The sequence below is a fragment of the Schistocerca nitens genome, chromosome 2, assembly GCF_023898315.1.
Source record: "Schistocerca nitens isolate TAMUIC-IGC-003100 chromosome 2, iqSchNite1.1, whole genome shotgun sequence".
Taxonomy (NCBI): Eukaryota; Metazoa; Arthropoda; class Insecta; order Orthoptera; family Acrididae; genus Schistocerca; species Schistocerca nitens.
This window is the reverse complement of record NC_064615.1, coordinates 639,515,645-639,528,204: the sequence shown is the minus strand read 5'-3', so window position 1 is coordinate 639,528,204 and position 12,560 is coordinate 639,515,645. Positions and strand designations below refer to the sequence as shown.

The following is a 12,560-nucleotide window of genomic DNA, read 5'->3' as shown; positions in this document are numbered from 1 at the left end:
GATGACGCGACGGCATCGCGCACGGAACTGCTTATAGCGGATACAGTTGGCCAAAGTAGGATGGTGGCGGAAAACGCGAAGAGCACGGCGCCGCTCACGTATTGCGTCACGGCATGCCTCGTTCCACCAAGGAACTGGGGGGCGCCAGGGCAATTCAGAGGTGCGTGGTATTGAACGGTCCGCAGCTGTAAGAATAACGTCTGTAATATGAGTGACCTCATCGTCGATGCTAGGAAAGTGACGATCATCAAATGTCGCTAGAGACGAGAAAAGTGTCCATTCGGCTTGGGCAAACTTCCAGTGTCACGGGCGCATATATGGCAGTTATGGCTGCAATCAAAGGACACATGGAAAATGGTCACTCGAGTGTGTATCAGCAAGGGCGAACCATTCGAAGCGCCGAGCTAGTGGAACAGTACCAACCGAAAGGTCCAAATGAGAGAAATTTGTCGTGGAGGCAGACAAAAATGTAGGGTCCCCAGTGTTGAGGGAAACAAGATCCGCTTGGTGGAAGACGTCAATCAACAGTGAGCCAAGCAGACAAGCATGTGGAGATCCCCAAAGTGGGTGGTGGGCATTGAAGTCCCCAACCAGCAAATAGGGGGGCGGAAGCTGACCAAGAAGATGAAGGAGATCAGCTCGTGCCATTGGTGTGGACGATGGAATGTATACAGTATAAAGAGAGAAAGTGTATCCAGAAAGTGAAATACGGACAGCGACAGCTTGGAAGGAAGGGTTTAAGGGGATTGCGTGATAATGGAGAGTATCATGGAGAAGAATCATGAGGAGTCCATGTGCTGGAGTGCCTTCAACAGAGGGGTGGTCAAATTGGACTGACTGAAAATTGAGGAAAACAAAGCAGTCGTGGGGATGCAGCTTTGTTTCCTGAAAACAGAAGATTACCGGTGAGTAGGATCGTAAGAGGATCGACAATTCATCCCGATTGGCTCGAATGCTGCGGATATTCCAATGGATAATGGACATTTGGTGGACAGAAAATGGAAGAATGTGACCAAGGGTGCCCTCAACTCAACAAATGCTCAGAGCTTGCGACCGACAGTGTGGAACAGCATTCAGCCGAAGGCAGAAGATCCTGATCCATAGGTTGTTGAGGAGCACCTCCTGCTACCAGCGATCGGCTGCCTGCAGTGCGCCTCGGCGACACGGAAGACGGCCGAGGGTGGCTACCGCCAGGTGGTGCCGTAGATGACACACGCCGTAGTGGAGGAGGAGAGGGACTGGGTTTCTTATTAGCCTTCTTGGAAACAGAATGTTTAGATGAAGGAGGAACCGATGGTTGTGAAGTTGGGGTACGTAAAAAATCTTCACGAGTAGGCTCTTTTTTGGAGGTCCAGGTGTCTGACTTTTGGGCTCGAGATTTAGCAGAACCCGATGAAGGTTGAGTCATAGAGTGAGCAGGCAAGAGTGGGGAGGTTGAACGGGCGATCTTTGCGCTGGCCGATCTGACGAACGTGGCACTAAAAGTGAGATCACAGGTCTGTGTGGCTGCCTCCTTTGTTGCCCGAGGAGAGGCAAGGACAGTGCTGTATTTACCTGTCTGAGGCACAGTGGGCTTTCGACTGGCGAATAATTTTCGTGCAGCAAAGGTCGACACCTTTTCCTTCACTCTGATTTCCTGAATGAGCTTTTCGTCTTTAAAAATGGGGCAATCTCTAGAGGAAGCTGCGTCGTCACCCATACAGTTGATGCAATGTGGGGATGGAGGTGGACAAGGACCCTCACTCATGGGCATCCTTGCCACACGTAACACATTTGGCCGGATTGGAACAGGACTGGCTGGTATCATTGAACCGCTGACACTGATAGCAACGCGTAGGGTTTGGGATGTAAGGGCGAACGGAAATTATCTCATAGCCCGCTTTTATGTTCGATGGGAGTTGAACTCTGTCAAATGTCAAGAAGACAGTACGGGTTGGAACGACCCTTTTCATGACTATGAACAGCCGTTACGCCCTGGTCAGACAGGTAGTTTTGAATTTCCTCGTCGGACAATCTGTCGAGGGAGTGTGTACAAACGACCCCACGTGATGAATTTTAAGTGCTGTGCGCTTCAACCCGGACAGGGAACATGTGTAGCAGTGAAGTACGCAGCAATTTTTGTGCCTGGAGGGCACCGACTTTCGAACAACAAGGTGCCATTTCGTAATCTGGAACAAGACTTCACAGCACCCGCAATTGCGTCGACACCTTTCTGAATAATGAAAGGGTTCACCGTGGAGAAGTCGTGACCTTCATCAGACCAAGAAACAACAAGGAACTGTGGCAACGATGGAAGAACTGTCTGTGGCTGAGACTCTGTGAACTTGCACTTGTGAGCAGACATAGTAGAAGATGAGGAAACCATTGCGGAAGTATCCCCACGATTACCAGCGTCTCCGATGGCACGCTCCTCCCTTCTGGGGACCCTCTCTCAGGGCACTCCCGCCTTAGGTGATTGTTCACACCTCAGGTCACACCTCCCGAGAAATGGACGGAGGGACCATTCGGCACTTTCGGAAGGTATCAAGCTCGGGTAATCACCCCTCCCTGGGCCTGGCCATTACCAGGGGGTATGTACGCGTCCTACCTGTCTACCCGGGGTGGGGAATTACGCGTTACCCCGTCACCGGCTACACATGGAAATGCGTGGGTCGGCCTTCAGACACGCACAGGGAGGAAAAAAAGAGGAAGGGAAAAACAAAGAAAGGGAAAGGAAAGAAGAGAGGTCTCAAACGCCACAGCGGAGAAAAGAGCAAAGAAAAGAGGTAAGGAAAAGAGAAGGACAAAGGAAGGACGAAGACTTGCAAGCAGAGAAAGCGAATAATGTGTTACATTTTTGAGCGTCCATCTCTGGACGTAGGCACAAAACATACTCCCAGAGGGGGAGAAAAGGAAGGGAAGAGGCGGAGGTGGGGGGGGGCGAAGATGGGGGATGGGAAAGGATGCGGAAAAGGAAGGTATGTAGCCCGGAAAGGAAGGAGAGCCACGTTAGCTTGGGTTCCCATGCTCGCTACACATGTATCCACAAAAGAGTTGTGGACCCCCTGGGGGGAACAGGCAATGTGTGCAAGGTAAGGTTTCATACGACACTCCGGAGCATTTTGATAGCCCTAACAGTGTACAAAACTGCATTGTTTCATTCATGGAGTCACAACATGCTCTACTCAACTGCACTGAGAGAACACAGGTTAAGTTTTACCTCATAACTATGTAGGCTTCCACAGCAGGTGTCAAGAATATTAAAGTAGTGCTGGTTGTTTGGTTGGTTTGTTTATTGTTCCCAGTAGAATAATTACACAGCAGAAAGAAGAAAATAAAGGAGACGTACAGCACAATAACAAGAGAAATGAAGAACCAGAAGAATGACAGGACAACCAACACTACTATGGACAAAAACAGGGAAAGAAAACCAGAGGGAGAAGCAAGAAACAGGTAGAAGCGATGAAAGCAAGAAACAGGTAGAAGCAATAAAAGCAAGAAACAGGTAGAAGCGATAAAAGCAAGAAACAGGTAGAAGCGATAAAAGCAAGAGACCAGATGACCTTGGCTGGCCGACCATGAGAATAAAAAGAAAAAGCCAGCCACTCTGACACATTAAAACATCCACCCTAACAGCATTAGAGTGGAGAACACAGAGACAAAGGACATACGTCAAAAATTATATAGAAGAATAAAATCAATTGTCGCATATAAAACTTAAAACTAAATTAGCCAGTGAGGTGTTGTCAACTAAAATCAATGGCAATGAGTCTGGTAACTGAAGAGTCCATCGCACGGCAGCCAAAGGAGAACAGCTCACCAAGATATGGGCCACTGTCAGCGGGGCGCTACACCAACACTGAGGTGGGTCATCACGGTGTAGGAGGCAGCCGTGTGTCACACAAGCATGACCAATGCGGAGCCGGCAGAGAACCACAGAGTCCCGGTAAAAGGCCCACATGGAGGACTGCCACGTATTCGTAGTCTTCTTAATGGCACGCAGTTCGTTGTGCGTGCTGAGGTTATGCCATTTCATTTCCCAAAGCTGAAAAATCTTGCAGCATAGTACTGAACACATGTCAGTTGCAGAGAAGGCAATCTCCATAAGCAGTTTCCACGTAGCCTGTTTGGCCAGCCTGTCGGCAAGTTCTTTGCCTGGGATTCCGACATGACCTGGGGTCCAGACAAACATCACTGAATGACTGGACCATTCCATGGCATAGATGGACTTCTGGATGGGTAGCACTAGCTGAGAGCTTGTAGGCTCCTCGTTGAGACAGTACACAGAAGAAATGCCTCCCCTGGGCATCAACAGATGTGCTCAAAGAGCACGAGATATAGCCACCAGCTTGGCAGTGAAAATACTGCAGCCATCAGGCAAGCAATGATGTTCAATATGTTCTCCATGGACATACACGAAGCCGATGTGAGCATCAGCCAACGAGCCGTCATTGTAATCCACTTCGTGGCCTCATTACTTGTCAAGAATCGATAGGAAGTGGCAGTGGACGGCTGCGGGGTTAACTGAGTCCTTATGGCCATGTGAAAGGTCCAGGCAAAGCTGCGGCCTAGGTGTACATCATGCAGGTGTATGTGAATGGACCTCAAGTATAGGTGGTAAAGGCAAGGACTCCAGTTCAGAAAGAGGGGATCGGACACGAACTGCAATTAGAAGCCCTGACCTGGGCTGCCGATGGGGAAGATCAACCAATGTGGGTGGGAAAAGGAGACGGTGATTAAGAAGTGCAGGAGAACTACGAATGTGTGCTACGTAACTGGCCAGCAGTTGTGCACGCCTACCCCGCAATGGAGGCACTCTGGCTTCCACAAGGACGCTGGTCACCGGACTCATCCTAAAAGCTCCTGTCGCTAGGCAAATGCCACAGTGGTGCACTGGGTTGAGGAAACAACGCTGAGGGCACCGCCGAACCATAAACCAGACTCCCATAGTCAAGGCGGGATTGAACAAGGGCACTGTAGAGCTGCAGCAGCATAGAGCGATCTGCACCCCAGTACCTTTGCTAAGGCAGCAGAGGGTATTGAGGTGCTGCCAGCACTTCCACTTAAGCTGACGAAGGTGAGAAAACCAAGTCAATTGAGCATCGAAAACCAGTCCTAAGAATCGATATGTCTCCAGTACACTGAGTGGATCGCCATTAAGGTAAAGTTCTGGTTCTGGATGAATGGTACGACACCGACAGAAATGCATAACACACGACTTTGCAGCCAAAACCTGTAAACCATGGGCTAGAGCCCATGACTGCAACTTGCACGTGTAGGTGTCACTCAGTAATAGTACTGATGGAGCAGTATGAAATGCGGAAGTTGTCTGCATACAGAGGTGAGACCAACGGCCCTACAGCTGCTGCTAGACCATTAATGGCCACTAAAAATAGACACACTCAAATACAGAGACCTGTGAGACACCATTCTCCTGGATATGGGGGAGCTATGGGAGGCACCAACTTGGATAAGAGAGTACGAAGCAACAGGAAAATCTGGATAAAAATCTGGAGTGGGCCTCTGAGAACCCACTCGTATAATGTGGCAAGAATATGATGTCGCCAGGTTGTGTCATACACTTTTCTTAAATAAAAAGCGATGAGAACCAGGTGTTGGCATCTGGAAAAGACTGTCCGGATGGTAGACTCGAGGGACACAAGATTATCAGTGGTAGAGTAACCCTCACAGAAACCGCCCTGACATGTAGCCAGTAGGCCACGTGACTCCAGGACCCAAGCCAACCGCCGACACACCATGCGTTCACATCAAACCCACCAACAAGCAACAGTACCTCCATTATGACAGCTGCCACCTATTCCATATCAAACGGTCCCTTCCCTACAGCCTAGGTCTTCGTGGCAAACGAATCTGCTCCAGTCCTGAATCCCTGAATCATTACACCAGCAACCTGAAAACAACTTTCGCATCCCTCAACTACCCTGCCGACCTGGTACAGAAGCAAATAACCAGAGCCACTTCCTCATCCCCTCTTTGTCTTTCTGCCGTCCACCTAACCTTTGTAACCTCTTGGTTCATCCCTATGAAATCCCCAAACCACCTTCCCTACCCTCTGGCTCCTACCCTTTGTAACCGCCCCCGGTGTAAAACCTGTCCCATGCACCCTCCCTCCACCACCTACTCCAGTCCTGTAACCCAGAAGGTGTACACGATCAAAGGCAGAGCCACGTGTGAAAGCACCCATGTGATTTACCAACTGACCTGCCTACACTGTGAAGCTTCCTATGTGGGAATGACCAGCAACAAACTGTCCATTCGCATGAACGAACACAGGCAGACAGTGTTTGTTGGTAATGAGGATCACCCTGTGGCTAAATATGCCTTGGTGCACAGCCAGCACATCTTGGCACAGTGTTACACCGTCCGGGTTATCTGGATACTTCCCACTGACACCAACATATCAGAACTCCGGAGATGGGAACTTGCCTTTCAATATATCCTCTCTTCCCATGCCACTCATACCTCACCTGTCATTCCACAACATCTTTGCCTCTGTACTTCCGCCTCGACTGACATCTCTGCCCAAACTCTTTGCCTTTGTGTGTGTGTGTGTGTGTGTGTGTGTGTGTGTGTGTGTGTGTGTGTGTGTGTGTGTGTGGGTGGGTGGGTGTGTGTGTGTGTGTGTATTTGTTATCGTCCCTATCAACATACCAATGCTTTCGTTTGGTAAGTTGCAGCACTTTGTTTTTCGATATATTTTTCCCACGCGGAATGTTTCCCTCTATTATATTCATATCAGTTACTATGTTACATTGATACTGAGACTACTACTCGGGATGACTGACCAACCGAGCTCTCTTTGATGAGGGGGTGTAGGTACTACCTGATGGTACACCCATCCCGTCACTAGTAGTAGTAGTAGTAGCAGCACAAGTTTGACAAGACCATTCCATACAGATCCCATGAAATGCACAGCATTCCACTGCCGTACCACACAGTGGTTGCTGAAGCATTCCTGGAGCTTATGGTAACAGAGGACTGGTGGCACTTACCAGTCCCAAGCTCAAAGAATCCTGGGTCACCAAGCCCATACCCAGCAAACAAATGCTGAGGTCCTGGGTGGGAACAACCACTCGTCGCCCATTGGTCCGAGAAAGCCAGCATCCAGGATGCTAGAAGTCTGTAGCCATGCTCACTATTGATGATGTCTGGCTGCTTAATAATTTTAATTGCCTCCCAAATTGTACGCAGCTGTGTCCACAACTTTCACTAGCACATGGGCTTCCTGGAAGAAGACAGGCTGTCTACTCATGGTCGTGTTCTGCAATCACTGATTTTTTTTATTCTGTGTTAATCGCACATAGCATTCATGCTTGGCTACCCATGTGCTAATGAGTCTCCCTGTCCCCCTATGTAGGAAGCTCTGCACTCACAACATTGTTCATATATTCCTGCAGTATTTAGTTTTAACTGCAACCTTAGTGGGACCTATCATGTTGTGGATCCTGTAGCTGCTGCAGAAAATCTGTTTCAAACCTCTTCTGCAGAGGACATTATCTGCCATTCACTGACACCCTTCACATATGGCAATTGCACTAATGGAAGCTTCTATTCATTGCCCTATTTTCTTTTTATTTGTGTTGGCTTTGGTCACTTTCCTTATAACGCTTTTGTCATAACTGTTGGCATGAAGTTTGTGGCATAGCTCCGTCAATTCTTCTTTAATGTTTTTAGTGTAGCTTATCCAGTAGGCATGGGCAGTGTAAAGAGTGCTGAACTGTATACTTCTTGTCTTCCAGTGTACCATTAACAGGGCTATGTTTTTCCGTGTTAACACATCACTGTTTTTGGTTTTGTGGGTGAACCGTATATTTTTATGCACACTATTTAAATGCTGAAGAAAGCTGACCAATTCCACCACCCTTTGTAGCCAGATAAAAGTGCTGACTACATACCGTAGCCAGTGCAGAAGCTAGGGCCATTTGCTCGAAAGCATGTCTGCCAGGATTGGGAAGAGGGGGGAGCCCATTGCCACTAACTGCTTGTAATATTTTCCTCGGCAGGTGAAGTGCATTTATGATACCTTTAAGCGCACCAAATCACACGTCTCCTTTTTTGATATGTTAGTAGACTTCATATCTAAACTAACCGTAGTGTCAGTTGACTGTATCCATTGCTCCATAATTATTTTACAAAATGGGGTGAATCCTTCACATACGAGTGTCTGTCCCACAAGATGGCACAATTTAGATGCTGGCAAAAAGAGTCACACTGCAATGCAAAATTCGAGAGGCTACTGAAATTATTAAACACCCTGACAACATCAATAGAGAGGACAGTTAGAAACTTCTGGCTTCTTGGCCACTGGCTATCAGAGTTCAACAGGTCATGAGTGGTTGTGAGGCAGAAACCTCACTGGGCACGGGCATAACAGCTTAAACAAACAACTGTTGGGAGACGTTAGTGCATTTCCACACATACCAGGAAGAAAACATGCCCACCAGAAGTCAAGGGCTGATTCGCAGACAGTCGCAAATCATTGATGAGCTGGCTAGGAATGAGTATCTTCTTTCCTATCCTCCCTCTTCTGTCCCGACTACCCTATTATATTCTAAGGCCAATGTTTCTGATGTATGATGTACTGACACCAATCTTCTACAATAAATACAGCCACCTTTCCACCACCAAAACCAGTCTTGCCCTGGCCCTGAGGAAGACCGTTGTAATACAGTTAGAACATTGGTTTTAAGTTTATAATTAAAGTATTTTATACAATGACACAGTACAACACCAAGAAGAATTTTAAACTTCGTAACCTATACTTTGATTACACAGATCAATACCAATGTCTTTCAATACCAATGTCTTGTGTCCAAAGGAGTACTGCTAAAGAGGTTCCTGATCAAAGGAATACGTATTACGCAAGTGATTAGGGACAGGAACATTATCGAGAGAGCAATTTGGTAGGTTTTTTCCCACTGTTTTGTGTGTGTAGGGGGGGGGGGGAGTGCGCACGCACCACCTGTAGGTTAAACAGTGTTAAATGCTTTTAATTGATTATTGAAAATTTAAGTGCCAAATATTTTATGTAATAGCTGCTACACTTGTTATAGGACACAAAGTTAACCAGCTTTACTGTCAAACACATGCACCATTTTCAGGTTGTAATACACTATGGTGAAAGTAACTTATGAGTATGTTTGCCAAATAATGCATTTTATTTGCCATAAGTGACTACATGATCAAGCGACAGGAATTTCAGTTTGTAATGTCTATGCACTGATGATAATGTAATTCCACTAATTAGGGTTAGCCTGAGTTCTGCTCTAGCATTGATCCTGGAGGGTACACACTCAGTGATAAGCATATCAACCGACAGTGTTGATCAGTCAGTCGATTAGAGGGACCAAACTACTACGTCATTAGTCACTTTAGCCACAGACAGACTGGTTCATATGATTGTAGATCAGAGAGAGCCAAAGGTCTAACCATATCAGCGAAGCTGAGGTAAGGAGACAGGGAGACAGAGGAAAAAAGGTGCTCCTTCAAGGGAACAGCAGTCCCTGAAAGCAGAGAGCAATGAGGGGGCATAACATTCCCAGCCCCCGCCACTTACCAGAGGTACTCAACTGCAAGAATGCCTTGGAAAAAATAGCAACATTGAGAGGGCAAGAGAAGAACAAGTCCAACAAACTATGCGAGGGTAGGGGAGGAGCGGTGTCAGTGTAAAAGAGCATGCAGGGTGGGGACCGGACTGGACCACCAAGCCTAGACAGCTGCAACCCAGTCTGGTCACAGGAGGCAACAGTGTTCCGCCAACCCCCCAATGGGCCAATAAGGTTAAACTGCCCTCCCTTAAAGAGATTCATCAAAGCCCACTTCACGAATAAAACTAAGTCATCTGCTGGGGTATTGTCTCCCAGCACCAGGGGATGGTGAGTTTGGTTTGTGGGACATTCAACTGTGCAGTCATCAGTGCCCATACAAAGTCCCAACCTCCTCGCCAGTGCCCAACCTCCTCGCCAGTGCCCAACCTCCTCGCCAGTGCCCAACCTCCTCGCCAGTGCCCAACCTCCTCGCCAGTGCCCAACCTCCTCGCCAGTGCCCAACCTCCTCGCCAGTGCCCAACCTCCTCGCCAGTGCCCAACCTCCTCGCCAGTGCCCAACCTCCTCGCCAGTGCCCAACCTCCTCGCCAGTGCCCAACCTCCTCGCCAGTGCCCAACCTCCTCGCCAGTGCCCAACCTCCTCGCCAGTGCCCAACCTCCTCGCCAGTGCCCAACCTCCTCGCCAGTGCCCAACCTCCTCGCCAGTGCCCAACCTCCTCGCCAGTGCCCAACCTCCTCGCCAGTGCCCAACCTCCTCGCCAGTGCCCAACCTCCTCGCCAGTGCCCAACCTCCTCGCCAGTGCCCAACCTCCTCGCCAGTGCCCAACCTCCTCGCCAGTGCCCAACCTCCTCGCCAGTGCCCAACCTCCTCGCCAGTGCCCAACCTCCTCGCCAGTGCCCAACCTCCTCGCCAGTGCCCAACCTCCTCGCCAGTGCCCAACCTCCTCGCCAGTGCCCAACCTCCTCGCCAGTGCCCAACCTCCTCGCCAGTGCCCAACCTCCTCGCCAGTGCCCAACCTCCTCGCCAGTGCCCAACCTCCTCGCCAGTGCCCAACCTCCTCGCCAGTGCCCAACCTCCTCGCCAGTGCCCAACCTCCTCGCCAGTGCCCAACCTCCTCGCCAGTGCCCAACCTCCTCGCCAGTGCCCAACCTCCTCGCCAGTGCCCAACCTCCTCGCCAGTGCCCAACCTCCTCGCCAGTGCCCAACCTCCTCGCCAGTGCCCAACCTCCTCGCCAGTGCCCAACCTCCTCGCCAGTGCCCAACCTCCTCGCCAGTGCCCAACCTCCTCGCCAGTGCCCAACCTCCTCGCCAGTGCCCAACCTCCTCGCCAGTGCCCAACCTCCTCGCCAGTGCCCAACCTCCTCGCCAGTGCCCAACCTCCTCGCCAGTGCCCAACCTCCTCGCCAGTGCCCAACCTCCTCGCCAGTGCCCAACCTCCTCGCCAGTGCCCAACCTCCTCGCCAGTGCCCAACCTCCTCGCCAGTGCCCAACTTCCTCGCCAGTGCCCAACTTCCTCGCCAGTGCCCAACTTCCTCGCCAGTGCCCAACTTCCTCGCCAGTGCCCAACTTCCTCGCCAGTCCAGCAGCAGGTTAAGCAAGACAAGGAGATTAAAAGAGTACCGCAGGGTGACTCGGTTAGGACAGTCCAGCAAAATGTAGACAACTGTCAAACGCGAACCACAAGTGGGATGGGTCCTCACTCTGGAGAAGTCAGCCAAGTATGGCTGATGCAGGGCTAGCAAAGGACGGTAGTGCCTTGTGACATGCCTGGACAGAGGATCTCAGCAAATTGTAGTCTCTTTCATCACTTGTTAGTTTGCTGAAATCTAAAGTGAGCCATTCCATATTCTACGCACCTAAAACATGACAGCATAATACCAATCTGAAGAGTCAGTTTACTGATAGCCAGTTTGGCCAAGCTATCAGCAATTCATTCCCCAGGATCCCGACGCAGCCAAGGGTCCCAGATGGAGGTCTCTGAGCATCCACACTGTTAAAAGGCATACAGGGAATCCCAGATAGCAATGACCAAGGGATGGCAAGGGTAGCACTGGTCAAGAGCTTGCAAACTGCTCAAGGACACACTGTTGATAGAAATCACCCACCAGTATAGGAACGCATATGCTCAAGAGCACAAGAGATGGCTACCTACTGCACAGTGAAAGCACTACAACCATCTGGCAAGGAGAGCAGTTCAGTATGTCCCATATGAGTATAAGCAATGCCTACACGACCAGCAACCATCGAGCCATCTGTGTACTATCACTGACTCCTAAGATGCGCCAAGGACAGAGAAATATTGGCAGCAGAGGGCCTCAGGATAAACAGTCTCTCAGAGCATGTGATAGGTCAAGATGAAGCCGCGGCTGATGTATGCACCATGGAGGTGTACGGGAGTGGGTCCAGAGGAGGGGTTAAAGGGGAAACAACTGAAGTTCAGAGAGGATCGATTGGATGTGGACTGCAATCGTAATCTCTTATCAGGGCTGCCATTGTGGGAGATGGATTATGTTTGGAAAGAGGAGATGGTAGTTTGAATGCTTAGAGGAGCTTTGAATGCAGGCAGTATAATTTACAAGCTGTTGTTGGCACCTGATCCCCAATAGAGGGACATCAGCCTCCACGAGCAAGCTGTTCACAGGGTTATTTCAAAAGGCTGCTTCACTAGTCGAAATCCACAGTGCTGTATTAGAACCAGTATCCGCAATGCTGAGGCAATGCCAAACCGTATGCCAGATGCCCATAATCAAGGCAGGCTTATATCAGGGTTTTATAAAGCTGCAAAAGGGTAGTGTGATCTGCACCCAGCTGGTGTTACTCAAACACCAAAGTGTATCAGGTGCAGATACAAAGTGTATAAGGTGCAGATATGGAACATACAGTGCGACATGAGGCTCTGGATGAAAATCTGGAGAGGACTCCAGAGACCCCACTCACATAAGATAGCAAGGATTTGGTGTCCCTACGTAGTGGTATAAGCCTGCTTCAGATCAAAGAGACAGATATAAGGTGT

The 12,560-nt window shown here is 49.5% G+C and overlaps 1 protein-coding gene across 1 annotated transcript in view; it reads left to right on the top strand.

The window, feature by feature from the left end:
* LOC126235218 (uncharacterized) overlaps positions 1 to 11,141 on the top strand; it is a 47,523-nt gene extending 36,382 nt beyond the window's left edge. The window contains exon 2 of the mRNA XM_049943949.1: positions 9,948 to 11,141. Coding sequence (XP_049799906.1) covers positions 9,948 to 11,141 — 1,194 coding nt within the window. The remainder of the gene's footprint in view (positions 1 to 9,947) is intronic.
* Positions 11,142 to 12,560: the final 1,419 nt, after the last annotated feature.